Source organism: Chlorocebus sabaeus, chromosome 19 (genome assembly GCF_047675955.1).
Source record: "Chlorocebus sabaeus isolate Y175 chromosome 19, mChlSab1.0.hap1, whole genome shotgun sequence".
Taxonomy (NCBI): domain Eukaryota; kingdom Metazoa; phylum Chordata; class Mammalia; order Primates; family Cercopithecidae; genus Chlorocebus; species Chlorocebus sabaeus.
In genome coordinates, this window is record NC_132922.1 from 17,483,333 (window position 1) to 17,498,355 (window position 15,023).

General features: G+C 47.0%; 1 protein-coding gene across 6 annotated transcripts in view; it reads left to right on the forward strand.

Moving 5' to 3' along the window:
* LARGE1 (LARGE xylosyl- and glucuronyltransferase 1) overlaps nucleotides 1-15,023 on the forward strand; it is a 629,905-nt gene that overhangs the window by 573,164 nt on the left and 41,718 nt on the right. For all 6 annotated transcript variants that reach the window (XM_038007533.2, XM_007975582.3, XM_073006774.1 and 3 more), the window contains exon 10: nucleotides 1,918-2,073. In XM_038007533.2, coding sequence (XP_037863461.1) covers nucleotides 1,918-2,073 — 156 coding nt within the window. The remainder of the gene's footprint in view (nucleotides 1-1,917; nucleotides 2,074-15,023) is intronic.

Below are 15,023 nucleotides of genomic sequence, written 5' to 3' on the forward strand. Positions count from 1 at the left end.
GTGGACACTCAGTTCCTTCCTTCAGTGTCTTAGTCCAGTCTGGCTGCTTGATGTTTATTTCTCAGTTCTGGAGGCTGGGAAGTCCAAGGTTAGGACGCTAGCAGATTCGGTGTACGGTGAGAGCATGCTTTCCGGTTCATAGTTGGCACCTTTCCCATCTGTCTTCACATGGTGGAAGCAAGCAAGGGAGCATTTTGCAGTCTCTTTTCTAAGGGCACTAATTCACTTATGAGGGTTCTTCCCTCGTGACCTAATGACTTCTCAAAGATCCCACCTCCTAATGTCATCACCTTGGCAATTAGACTTTCAGCATGTGAATTTTGTGGGGGAGTGGAAGACAGTCCCTTACATTTGATATACTGTTCAACTCCCGCAGGAGGAGAGAGTAAGGGCAGTAGGGGGCCATTGAGGGAAAGGCTATTTTGTTTCCTCTATAATCAGACAAAGCATGAAACAGAACGTTTTAAAAGCTTCACTTCTGTCCTCCACAGTGTAGAGGAAAGAATGTGAGCTTGGAAATCAGACATGCTTACATTTGAAGCCTAGCTCCCATGTTTACCAGCCAGGTGGCCATAGGCAAGTTACTTCTTGACTGTTTCTTCCTCTTTATGATTGCATGCCTTGCTAGGGTCATTGTGAGGACTAAAAGAAGCCAGTGAATGTAAAACTGCTGGTGAAGTGTTCAACCCATGGGTGAGCCCCTCAGGAGAAGCTCCCAGCCAAGGGCATGAAAAGTGGCCACTCAGTACAGGCTTCCCTTTCCCGTGACAGGTGTCCCATGGAGGGTTCTCTGGAGACTGTCTCAGGTATTCACGCCATTGCACTGCGCTCAGCCTTGCCTTGGTATCTGCCAAGGAGCATTGAGAATATGATCGTATGTGACCAGGGCCACCTCACAGTGCAGCCCCCTTGGGGTCTTTCCCTGGCTTAGCTGTTTTTGATGGTGTGCGATTTCCCTCATCTGGACTCGACCTGTCCCCTTGGATGTTCTGCCTCCACCCATCATTCAGGGTTCAGCTCGTGTGGCTCAGCTGTGAGAGACCATCTCATTGGCATAGTCATCAGTCTCCTCGGTCCCTGTGTGCTGATCTCAGACACAGTGCAAGCCCAGTGAGTAGTTAAGCAGGTGGACTCTGGAATCAGGCTACAGAGGTTCCAAGCCTACTTTTCTGTGACCACAGGCAAATTACAGAGTCTTTCTGCCTCTACTTCCCCATCCGTAAAATGAAGTTAATAATCGTGCTGCCCGGAGGCCTGTTATAAGTATTCAATAAACTAATACAAATTATGTCTTACTAATCATGGTTATTCTATAGTAATAATGAATCATTTTTAATACTAATAATGAATGCCACCAGATATTAATAATAAATTAAGGTGCTTTCTTAGAACAAATTTTAGTACTATTTAAATGTTCTAGGCCAGGCATAGTGGCTCACACCTTTAATCCCAGAACTTTGGGAGGCCAAGGTGGGAGGATCACTTGAGCCCAGGGGTTTGAGACCAGCCTGGGCAACATGGCCCACTCATGCCCCCTCTGGGCGGCACCTACAGGCAGCAGGTGGCCAAGCAGAAACAGGGTTTGCAGAGTCGCATCCTAAGCATCACATCTTAGGGCTGAGAGATGACAGTGTAATAACTGGCACAGATTATTTCCATTTCACGGATGAGGAAACTGAGGCACAGAGATTCAGTCACTTGTACGAGATTAAAGGACTACCTAGAGCAGAGTCAGGGTTTGATCCCAGGCGACCTGGCCTCAGAGCCCTTACCCTTAACCACTCTGCCAAACTGTTGAATGAGTGAACGAGCAGACCCTCAAATAATGCTTAGCCTAGTGCTGAGCTGTGGCTTCCTACAGGTATGAGGGCCCCCCCACCCATGCCGCACATGACCACCTCCTTATCTCCCTGCCAGGTCATTCACTGGAACTCCCCCAAGAAGCTCCGGGTGAAGAACAAGCACGTGGAGTTTTTTCGTAACCTCTACCTGACTTTCCTGGAGTATGACGGCAATCTTCTGAGGCGGGAACTGTTTGGCTGCCCCAGTGAGGCTGATGTCAACAGTGAAAACGTAAGTGGCTCATAAGGCTCGACAGGGAAGGGGCGGCTTCTCTGCTCATCCATCATCAAGGACCTCCCCCATGCCAGGCTCTACGTCAGGCTCACGGCAGGACCTAGATGAACACAATGCCATCGGTGCCCAGGGTCCACCGTCTAGTGGGGGAGACAGGTACATCAGCGGGTCCCTCGCATGCTGGTCACTGTGGATGCAGACAGAGTATATTTGATCCAGACGGGGTGAAGTCAGAAGTGAGTTTCCAAGCAGAAGAAAAACATTAAGCAAAACCACCATTGAAAGGAAAGATCAAGTGTCTCTCATAGCCAGGAAATGCCAGCGTTTTTGCGGACATGATATCCGCATGGGAGACCCAGGATTCAGTGGAGTCAGTGCATGGGGAAACACAAAAAGAGCTTTTCACAAGTAACTGGCTCTTTCAGGGGTCAGCATGAGTGAAGACAGTGTTAGGCAGGTACTCAGTCACCGCCATGGCTATAGTCTACTATAGCTATTCCCGTTTCTCTGTTACTTCACCACTTACAATTTGTTCATGTTGTATCTCATTTGATGTTCATAGAAACCCACTTTTTTAATTTTTTTTTTTGTTTTTTTTTTAAACAGAGTTTCACTCTGTCATCCAGGCTGAAGTGCAGTGGCGTGATCTCGACTCACTGCAACCTCTGCCTCCCAGTTTCAAGCGATTCTCCTACCTCAGCCTCCCAAGTAGTTGGGATTACAGGCATGCACCACCACACCCGGCTAATTTTTTATATTTTTTAGCAGAGACAGGGTGTCACCATGTTAGCCAGGATGGTCTCGATCTCCTGACCTCGTGATCCGCCTGCCTCGGCCTCTCAATGTGCTGGAATTAAAGGTGTGAACCACCGCGCCCGGCCAAACCCACTTTTTAGAGTTGAGTAAATTGAGGCGCAGAGAGATTAGGCAGGTTGCCCATGGTCCCACAGGAAACAAGGAGCAATGTTGAGACTTTTTGTGAGTTCTTAGGATATAGAGAAGAGACACTTTAACAGAAAAAGCAGGGCATGGGGAGTCAGGCTGACCTGACTCTAATTCCTTCCGGTTACTACCTGTGTGATCTCAAATAAGTGACTCAACCTCTGTGCTTCGTTTTCTTCAGCTGTCAAATGGGGAATAAAAACTTTTCTGGGGCCAGGCGCAGTGGCTCATGCCTGTAATCTCAGCACTTTGGGAGGGCAAGGCGGGCGGATCACCTGTGGTCAGGAGTTCGAGACCAGCCTGGCTAACATGGTGAAACCCCGTCTCTACTGAAAATACAAAAATTAGCCAGGCATGGTGGCAGGCATCTATAATCCCAGTTACTCGGGAGGCTGAGGCAAGAGAATTGCTTAAACCCGGGAGGTGGAGGTTGAGGTGAGCCGAGATGATGCCACTTCACTCCAGCCTGGGTGACAGAGTGAGACTCTGTCTCAAAAACAACATACATACATACATAAATCAATCAATAAGTAAATCTTACGTGGGATGTTTTGAGAGCAGCTGAGAAGATGCATGCAAAGCACCTAGCTCAGTGTTGGCCCTGTGTTAGATGCTTAGTAAATATTTGCACTCTGCTCTTCCCTTGACCCTTAGTATTAGACACAGAAGAATCTGGTTCATTCATTTAGGCAGCAAACGTTTACTGAGGACCTTGTACTTATTCTGTGCACTGAGTAGTCATAGGTGAAAAAGGACTTTGGTTCCTGTTCTCATGATATTTGTATTCTGGTGGAGGAGACACAGTTAATAACTAAAGTCTCAGAAAACAGTGATCAGCCAGTGGCAACCGCTACATAGCAATGTATTAGTGAGCAGCTGAGCAGCTCCACTGGTTTGAGGATTTCTATGAGGAGGTGACGTTGAGTCTAAAACCTAAATGACATGAACGAGCCTCCCATAGAAGAGCAAGGGGAGCACATTCCAGGTAGAGGAAGTAGCTGGTGCAAAGGCCCTGAGGCAGGACAGCTCTGGGGTATGGAACAGAAGGATGGCCAGTGTGCCCAGGAGCTGGTGGGGAGGGAAGGCTCAGGTAGGCAGGAGCCAGATTGGTATGAGGTTGTATGTTGGGTTTAAGAGTCGGAATTTTGATTTGTTGTTGTTGTTGTTGTTGCTGTTTTTATAGTTATTTTGGATGTAGTGAGAATTCTTTTAGGCTCCCAGTGGCAGGGAAGGGCACCTATGGAAGGACCAGAGGCCTGTGCTGGCCTGGTCTTTTATCAGGATGACGCTGGTCACAGTGCACCCCTACTCTCTGTGATCGGGTCCCCAAGTCACAGTGGATTGCCACTGGCCCTGGCCCTTCTCCCCATCACCCTAGAGGCCTTCTCAGCATCTGCCCTCCTTCACATCTGGTGATAAAAGAAAAAAAACCATCAGGCACTCCAACTCTCTCAGATTCTGGGAAGCACTTAGAGGCTCAACAAACACTGTTCTTTCGGTTTTTCCTTCCGTTCTCTTTGCTCACATCCGTATTTGTCATCATCAAGATTCGAGGGTCCATTCGGCACATTTTTCCAAACGTTAAATGGAAACTGTTCTCGTGCCTCGTTTATTTCCCCCCTCCATGGACAAGGCTCCCATAAAAAGCCTTGCAGGATGAAGCCGTCAGTTAATCATCTGTATCGGTGCGTTCCCGTGCCCTGCTGCTGCTCAGTGTCATAAGAAATGAGACTCGTTTTATAAGTGACTCACCAGCTTTTCCTACCATCTCCTTCCCCTGGGGGGATCGTCGATCGTCGAGGTGAAGAAGTCGTCGGTGGTCTTTCTCGGAGTCTGTGACCATATTTATTTGCTTATTTGCTCAGGAACAATGCGTGAATGCTGGCCATCTGCCAGGTGCCATGTAGAGCACGGGGGTTGAACTTAGAGACTGAGCCCCCCACTGTATGTAAGTGGCCTGCCGCTTAACAACTCTTAGAGATGCCAAGAGGAAGGTCTGCCCAGGAGGCCCAAGAATGAGAGAGCAGCTTGCTCTAAGCAGTCACTATGGGCCACACCCACCTCCTTTCTGTGCCTCCATTCTGGGCTCACAATAGGGCCTTGGTGCTTGCTGTTCTCACTGGCAGGAATACCTGTCCCTCTGTGTTTAAATATCTCAGCTGTGACATCACAGAAACTTTCCAATCCCCTACCCCCACCTGCACACAAAGTAACCTATTAAGTCACTGTCTATGGCATGCCGTGTTTCTTTTTGATTTTTTTTTTTTTTCTTTTTGTGAGACAGAGTCTTGCTCTGTTGCCAGGCTGGAGTGCAGTGGCACAATCTCAGCTCACTGCAACCTCCACCTCTCGGGTTCAAGCAATTCTCCTGCAACAGCCTCCCAAGTAGCTGGGACTACAGGCACACGCCACCACGCCCAGCTAATTTTTGTATTTTTAGTAGAGACAGGGTTTCACCATGTTGGCCAGGATGGTCTCGATCTCTGGACTTTGTGATCCACCTGCCTCGGCCTCCCAAAATGTTGGGATTACAGGCATGAGCCACTGCACCTGACTTTTTTTTTTTTTCTTTTACAGAATCTCCCACTGTCGTCTGGGCTGGAGTGCAGTGCCACTATCTCGGCTCACTGCAACCTCTGCCTCCCAAATTTAAGTGATTCTCCTTGCCTTAGCCTCCCAGGTAGCTGGGATTAGAGGTGCCTGCCACCATGTCCAGTTAACTTTTTTTGTATTTTTGGTAGAGACGGGGTTTCACTGTGTTGGCCAGGCTGGTCTCAAACTCCTGACCTCAGGTGATCCACCCACCTCAGCCTCCCAAAGTGCCGGGATTACAGGCATGAGGCACTGTGCCCAGCCCCTGTTTTCTTTTTGTCAGAGCATCTACTCCTGTTTACAATTACCCGATTCATATGTTTGTTTCCTAGGTTTTTTCATAAATGTAATACCAAAACATAAGACTCTTAAAGACTTTGTGCTATTCACCTCTGAGGTTCTCCGCCCTAGCACAGGATAGAATCAAGCACATAATAAGCACTTAATAAATCTTTATTGGATGAATGTACTAAGCAAATTTAAGAAGGAAGAATGAAGTACCACCAAGTAAAGGGAAGAGCAGAAGAAAAAGTGAACTGTTGAAAGAGAACATGCTGGAAGTTTGTGTACCAGAGCACAGGCATGCTGGGGGCATGGCTAGGAACGAAACTGACCAGGAGGCACCCTGGCTGTGCTTAGAAGCTTGGAGTTTCTCCTCATGGCAGTGAGGAGCCCCCAAAGGGTTTTAGTGATGGGCAGATTTATATTAGAGAAAAATCACTCAAGGTAGAGGATGAAATGAAAAAAACAAAACTGGAGGGACCACTTAAAGGACATGCCCCATCCCAGGCAAAAACATGTTGGGCGCGTCTCTGATCTAGGACAGTAGAAGTGGGAATGGAGAGAGCAGATGGATTGTTTCATGGGTGCTAAGAACATAGGAGCAGGTGCAGCTAGCACTCATAAATCAAGACAAGCAGGTTCCTGTGCCCTGCTCCAGCCCCATTCCTCTGCTGGCAGGGGCTGGAGCTGGAGTTGGGGCAAAGAGAGAGTCTGTAAATATTGCACTCCTGAACCACAGCTCTGTAGGGAGTTTACCACCTGGTCCTCCGCAGCATGTCAAGTGTTATCTGCAAACACAACCGGAGGAAAAGGGTACGATCTTGGATCCAGCCCAAAGCCGATGCTCCCAGCTCTGTAGCAGGAGGTCATTAGAACTGTGATAAGTGCACAGATGGTGGTGAGTCTGAAAGAAACCAAGTCAGGAACCTCTTCTTTGGACTTGAGATCCTAGATGGGAGCAGGCTCTGATGGCAGTATCTAAGTGACTTTAAACTCGTTTCATCCACTGGATTAGTCCATTTTCATGCTGCTGATAAAGACATACCTGAGACTGGGTCATTTATAAAGGAAAGAAGTTTAATTGGCTCACAGTTCCACACAGCTGGGGAGGCCTCACAATCATGGCGGAAGAGCAAGGGGCGTCTTACATGGTGGCAGGCAAGAGAGAGGACGAGAACCAAGTGGGAGGGGTTTCCCCTTATAAAACCATCAGATCTTATGAGACATATACACTACCATGATAACAGTATGAGGGGAGCCTGCCCCCATGATTCAGTTAACTCCCACTGAGTCCCTCCCACAACATGTAGGAATTATGGGAGCTACAATTCAAGATGAGATTTGGGTGGGGACACAGCCAAACCATATCATCTACCCAGTTGATAATTCACTTAGTTGCCAGACACAGGGCTAGTGTTCCAGCAGGCAGTATTACAGATTGAAGCTCGGCTCTTGCAGTGCCTGTTGAGAGAGGGATACAGACAAGCAGAGGATTATTAAGTAGTGCGATTAGCGCCAGAATAGTGGTAGTGCTTTGAGAGCACACGAGAAGGGCATTTTACACAACTAGGGAGAGAAGGTGCATCAAGGAAGACTTCCTGGAGGAGGTGAGATTTAAAGGATGAATAAGTAGAAGTGAAGGAGTCTGAAGGGTAAACTTGGTGAGTGGGAGGGAGCAGCATGAGCACTGGAGACCAGGAGCGAACACAAGCGTGATCACTCCAGGACCTGTTGGGAGCTCAGATTCAAATGAAGGCAGTGTGAGAACTATAAAAATGGTTGCACCTGGGGCACAGTGGCTCACTCCGGTAATCCCAACACTTCGGGAGGCCGAAAGCACTTCGAGCCCAAAGCAAGTGATTTTCAGTGGCTTATAGCCTAGTGTGAGATGTGGACATTAACTACAGAGTCATGCAAATGCACTTCAGTGTAAAATGACAACCATGTGTTAGGAAGGGAAACACACGGTGCTTGTGGAGATATAAAGTAGGAGGAACCTGCCGGGCATGATGGCTCACGCCTGTAATCCCAGCACTTTGGGAGGTTGAGGCGGGCAGATTACCTGAGGTCAGGAGTTTGAGACCAGCCTGGCCAACATGGTGAAACCCCGTCTCTACTAAAAATACAAAAACTAACTGGGCATGGTGGTGCACGCCTGTAGTCCCAGCTACCCGGGAGGCTGAGACAGGAGAATCACTTGAATCAGGGAGGTGGAGGTTGCAGTGAGCTGAAATCATGCCATTGTACTCCAGCCTGGGCAATAAGAGCAAGATTCCATCCTAAAAAAAAAAAGAAGAAGAAGAAGAAAAGAAAGAAAGAAAGAAATGGCTGCACAAGTGAATTTTTGCATTATTTTAATTTTTTCACTGGGAAATTGATAATGACAATGAGGGTGTGAGCTCTCTGGTAATCTGAATCGCTCATTTAATAGACACATGACTTCAGAGAAGTCATCTAAATGCTCTAAGCCTTGGGTTTACCATTTGAGAAATGGGTCCATGGCGCCATTGCCATGGGGTTTTATGGACAATTTATGGCCAAAAAAGAAGGACTTGGCACCAGGAACACAGTGTGCCGTGGGATGAGTTTCTTCACAGACCCCAGTGTCTGGCCCATGTGATCATAATCCACTGTTCCACAAATAGGCTTTGGGTTTTATTAGCAACTCGGATAAAAAGATCTAGCAGAGAAGGGCACCCGTAGAGTCTCTGAGAAATCTGTGTGTGAAGAATGTGAGGGGGTTTCACATTTGCTGTAGGTCAGACAATCCCGCGTATCCCCATCAATTCAGAAATTCAGGGTAGGAAGAAGAGGCCATTTGGTTTGCCTTGCTGCCAAAATAAAAATAAAAATAAATCCATCTAGTCAGAGATGCAATTCTTCATCAAGGAGCTAAGCTGTGAGAGGCAGAGCCCCATTTCAGAGCCTCTGGTTGGGCTACTTGCTCTAGGACAAGACAGTTTGATTTGCAAGAGAACAGGCTCCCCCAGTGCTATGGAATGACAGCAGCTGATTGGCTACAGGCACTTGTCTCCCATAGTTTGGGCATCTCTCCCTGGAACTCGTAAATTCTATATGTAATGCGGTAAGCATTTGGTATGCATTGGTTATTATTAGTTGATTGATTGAAATAGGGACGGAGGTTAGAATTCTGTACCTTAGCATTTCTCTCCCTTTTCCTTAGCAACCCAGCCCTTGAAGAATATCCAAGAAATGGCAGGGTGCAGTAGCTCATGCCTGTAATCCTAGCACTTTTGGAGACAGAGGCGCAAGGATTGTTTGAGCCCAGAAGTTCAAGGTTGAAGTGAGCTATGATCGATCCATTATACTCCATCCTCCGTGATGGAGCGAAACCCCATCCCTAAAATTAAATTAAGTTTATAAAAGAATATCCAAGAAACCCCGGGACTCTCCCAGGACATAGTTGGATAATCAGAGCTATTCTCAACCATTTTATCTATTCAGAATCATTCCACAGTATCCCTAATAGGCTTGCATCTGGCTTCTGCTGGAATCCTCCCAAAGACAGGGAGCTCACCACCTTTCAGGGCAGCTTACTCTGCTGTTGGAAAGCTCCAGATGCTAAACTGTTCTACCTCATGCTGGGCTGAAATATTCCCCTTTGTAAAGAACCCACTGATCTGAGCCCTGTCCTCTGGAGTGTGTGTTTTGTTGGGTTTTTTTAATGAAACATAAGGAAATAAGGATCCTTCCACCTCCCATGTACCTGACAGCCCAGAAGATAGCATAGGAAGTTTCCATTCAGTTTGCTATTTAGAAACACAGGACTCCCCTAAGTATCATATTTGTAGGGCGATGCTTTATCATCAAAAGGGCCTTACTCCACCTAAGGGTATTTCCAAGTAAAGGAACCTCATCTTTTTAAATGCAAAACCCATTAAAATAGATGGGTTTTAACCAATTTGGACAGGAAACTTGCTGCTAAAGCATATGCCCTTCCTTTATTAACCAGATACTAAACTCAGTTTAGTATTAAACTCAGTTTACAATTTCTGATGACTACGGTTGCATTGAAAAGGCTGGAGGAGGTTGCGGGGGTGGCCAGAGGAGGAAACATACTGTTTATCCTGGCAGGAAATGGCCCCAGACTATTCACTGCTTATTCTGTGAATTCCTTTCTGACAGCTGTCACTTTCTGCTTATCAGCTTCAGAACAACCGTTTCTGGGCTCGCTTCCTTGTTCCTTCTTTCCAAGGCAGCCAACGCCCCCCGCCCCCAACCCGCAAAAAAAAAAAAAAAAAAAAAAAAAAAAAAAAAAAAAAAACCCACAAAACCCCACAGAGGTATTTAATTTAGAAAGCCTGATGGTAAAAGAATGATCTGTTGTTATGTTAAAAGCTAGATTATGAAACATACCAAACATCCACAAAGTCCAAAAAAAAAAAAAAAGACTGGACACCAGTGAATTTTTGAATATATATGGAATTGCAAGTCAACAGCCAGTGTCTCCCTCCCCTGCCCACAGCAGACATCACTAATTGATGGCTGCATTATTCATCTATGCCCAACTTCTTTCTCCTCCTCAAGACAGCACGCTGAGTAATCAGTATTGGTCTCCTAGCCTCCTAGTGATAGCAGGGAACCAAAGCCTGCTCGGTATCCCTATGATAGGTATTAGTCATTCTGGTCTCTCCTGCATGAGCACAGCTCTTTGTGCTGTTCTAAGACCTTTCTCTGCTTGCTTCTAGATTTTGGGAATTGGAAATTTTCTGCAGGGAAAGAAAGAGAAAGGCAAATACAACTTTAATCTTCACCACAAAGGGAGGGAGGCATTATGAGTCACATTTCACAGATAAGGAAAGGAAGGCTTCAAAGAAATGATTTACTTGTTCAAGGCCACACAATTCCTGAGTGCTGGGGGCGAGATTAGAAATCATGTCTACCTAACTCTAAAGCCACAAGACAAGGAACAGCTTCCCAAATGGATGTAGCTATGTATGTCGTATTAATGTAATAGCAAGTTACATTATTACATATATCCAGGTTATTCCACAATTCTCCTAGTTGTTATATGGATACAGTTTTCTTACTCTTTCACTAACCCTTCAAGGTAGTTCCTGTTATCTCTCTCTTTTTTTTTTTTTTTTTTTTTTTTTTTGAGACGGAGTCTCACTCTGTCACCCAGGCTGTAGTGCAGTGGTGCGATCTCGGCTCACTGCAACCTCCACCTCCCAGGTTCAAGGATTCAAGCAGTTCTCTTCCTCAGCCTCCCGAGTAGCTGGAATTACAGGTGCCTGCCACCATACCTGGCTAATTTTTGTATTTTTAATAGAGACAGGGCTTCACCATCTTGGTCAGGCTGGTCTCGATCTCCTGACCTCGTGATCCACCCGCCTCGGCCTCCCAAAGTGCTGGGATTACAGGTGTGAGCCACTGCTGTTATCTGCATTTTATACAGAAGGAAATAGAGGCTCAGAGAGGTGAATTCACAGAACAGGTTGGTGGCAGAGCTGAAGCCAGTATCAAGCCCTGATTCATAGTTGAGTGGTCTCTCTACGGCTGTTTAAAATACTCCTCTCTCTAAAATTGCTATGCCTGCCCCGTACCCCAGCACTCCCTCTCTCCAGGGCTCCTTCATTTTTCTCCATAGTACTTATCACTAATATATTCATGACTTATTTATTTTTGTTGATTATGTCTGTACCCACTAGAATGTAAGCTCTGTGACTACAGGGCTTTTTATCTGTTTTATTCATCAGTATATCTTCATTAAAGAGTGCCTGGCACCGGATCCATGCTCAATAAATCTTGTTGAACAAATGAACTATAACAAGTCCTTTTCTGGAAGCATTTGTGGTGTGCCAGAAACATCCCTCCACTTGGACGCAGAAAATGTGGCCCAAGCTGGGCATCGTGGCTCATACCTGTAATCCCAGCACTTTGAGAGGCTGAGGCAGGAAGATCACTTGAGCCTCAGGAGTTTGAAACCAACCCAGGCACCATCGTGAGACCTCGTCTCTGTGAAAAATAAGCAAACCACACATGCCTGTGGTCCTACCTACTCAGAAGGTTGTGGTGGGAGGATCACTTGAGCCTGGGAGGTCGAGGCTGCAGTGAGTCGAGACGGCACCACCACACTCTAGCCTGAGCGACAGAACAAGACCCTCTGGCCCTAGACTAGACCTATGACTTTAGGCTTAACTCTAGCCTTATATGAACCTCAGTTTTCCCATCTGTAAAATGGTCAGTAAATGTACCCACACCAGGCTCTTTGAGGAACGTTAAAGGGGTTAAAGTATTCAACCCCTTTAACTGCGCCACCTAGGCAGTTACTGTTACGAGTACTTTCCAGAAAGCTTGCCTTGGCTACCCGCTGTCTCAACTGCTGTGAGATCACTGCCTCACTTCTGAAATGAAGAAGGCTTCCGAGCTCAATTCTCTCACGCTATGAAGGTGACAGGCCACTTCCAAGGCCACGTTCCCTGACACTCAGCCCACTAAGAAGAAATGACAACAGCATCACCTCAATTAGAAGTTAAAAATAAGACACATATACACAGATTCTATAAACACTTTATGGCATCACCCTGCAAGGCAATACCAGGAAACAGGTGGCTCTGTGGAAACAGCTGTATCTCAGAAAAACCCCGGAGAAAGCCCAGAATGCATTCCTGCTCTCACGTGCGAGCCACATGTCACCAACTCTTTAGTCACACAGCAGGCAGCAGAGCCCAGGATGGACAGCACCCCAAACCCTAAGACAGGCTAGGCTGCTCAAGGCCAGTCTTCATAGACCCTCTAGGAATGTGTTAAGCTCCAGAGCAGAGGGAGTGAAGGGAAGAGGAGCTGTGGGATCAGGAGACTCAGTGGATACAAGTCTGGGCCCCGGTTTCCCCTTGCGGCCTGGCTGCTTTGATCCTGTTCGGCTGCAACTTACACAGAGCCCTGTTTGACCCCTCTGGGTGCTGTTTGTCATCCTTCCGTACTTGCCAGGTGTTCGGCCCTCCCTTGTCTATAAAGCAGCGCACTCCCTTCCTCTCCTTTCTACTAGAGCTCCCTCTCTCCAGTGGCGTCTCTTACTTGTGCAGTACATAAGGAGGCAGCTCTGGAATGAGGCTGCCTCATGTGAAATCCCAGCTGGACTGCCAGCTGCGGGATTCCCGGCGATCTGCTTAAACTCCCTGCCCCTCAGTTTTCTCATCTGTAAGATGGAAATCAGTTATTCCTACCTGATAGACTTAAGAAGAATCAAGAAGGTAAGACAGGCCAGGAGCTTAGAACAATGTGGCAGATGGCAGAGGCCCCCCAAAATTAAGGTTTGTGTTATGATTGCACTGTGTTTGTAATTAGTGACTGACTTCATTGCCTCTCCTCCTAGACCATAGGAATAATATAAATGCGGAAGCGGGAGCTCATTCCCCATTCATAGCACAAGACTTGACATAAAATAAGAGCCTACGAATTGTATGTGATGCGTCAATTAATACTGATAACTGGGAGGGAGGAGACCGATCCTTTTTCTTACCTCCTCTAAGTCGAGGTCAGGGCTGGGCAGACCCTCTCTGAACCTTCACTCAACAGTCCTGAATGCAGCCCCTACCTCCCTGCAAAAGAATGAAAATGGACTCATAGTTTGGTTTCCTTAGTAAAAAATGCTTCGGGTTCCTGGAACTTGTTGATTAATACACACAGCAGGCAACGAGGGAGGTCGTGAGCTTTTTCTACCTGTCTGTGTGACTTAAGAAGATGTAACAGCTTTGTGGAAACCACAGGGACAAGCTCTGGGTTAGGTTTCGGGAGACCAGAGTTGGAGCCCCAGCTTCTCTGAGCACTTGGTCCCTCATCTGTCAACTGAGGGCCCTAAGGGCAGCCTCGCCTGTCTCATACAAGAACTGGGGAGGAGAAAAAATGAAATAGTGGATATGAAGCCACTAAAAAGTGAAAGCAAGTTCAAAGTGCAAAGCAACATGCTTGAGTGGAGATTTCCCCATGAGCAATTTCACCCGTTGCCCCAAGACATCAGAAGGAGGGGTGTCCCAGGAAGAAAGAAACGGTGGCCTCCCAGACTCCTTAATTGGTCCATTGTACTATATCTCCATCACTTACAGGCTACAAGCATTCAAATGTGCCTGTTAGTTAAGGTAGCACAAGCAGCTGTAATGTGGCTCAACCTGCTGGAAGTTTGTTACTTGCAGAAAGTCCAAATGGGTGTTCATGATTGGCAGGTAGCTTTCCTGCAGGCTGAAGGACCCAGGCTCCTTTCATCTTGTGGCTCCGCCCTCCACAGAACCCCAGCCTGCTCTACAGGATTCTCTTGCTCTGGCTGTCAGCCAGGAAAAGAAGGTCAGTAAAGGTTGTGCCTGAGCAAGGCTTCAGAGTGGTCCGTGTACTAGCCAGAGCCTTTTCAGATGCCACTGGCCAGAGCTCTATCACAGAGTTATTCTTAACTGGGGCTGGAGATACAGCCTAGTTCTGTGCCATGGAAGAGAGGAGAATATGGATATTGGTGAGCACGGGATGTTTCTGCCACCGCATGAAACACATGTGTTGAGTCCTCTGCAGTCACAGAATTGTTTACTGTTAGAACGAGAAAGAAGCCCAGAGGTTGACCAACTAGGCATTGTAGTGACCTGGTTACCTGCAAGAATACAGAGGAAATACACCTGGGTTGGAATCTCAGCTGCTCTGTTCGTGCGTTGTGTAACCTTGAGCAATGGCTAAACCTTTCAGATGATGGATGTCTTCCTCTACTGAAGAGGACTAAGAGTGGTTCCTAATCTATAGAGTTGGTGTGAGTCTTACATGAGAAAGAACCTGCAAAGCTCTCCCCTCTTTACCTGATCCAGTGAGTGTGTGATCCTTGAGAGTCACTTTATGAATCCCAAACCCTTTGTCTTACTAATTCAGAGGCATGACTTGCTCAAGGTCACATAGAAAATGAGTGTCAGAGACATCAGGTCTCGCTTTTCAGTTATCCCCATAATCTCACTCCTTAGTTTGCCCAACTGTGAACAGAAGTCTGTAAGGCCAGAGCCCAGGATGCACTTGTACTCCCTCTGGATCCTCGGGCATAACCAGCCATCATTTCCGGCAGCTCAAAAGGTCAATCTAGGCCACTGTCCTTATGGATGAGGAGAAATAAATGCAGACTGCCTAAAGGGCCATTTTCC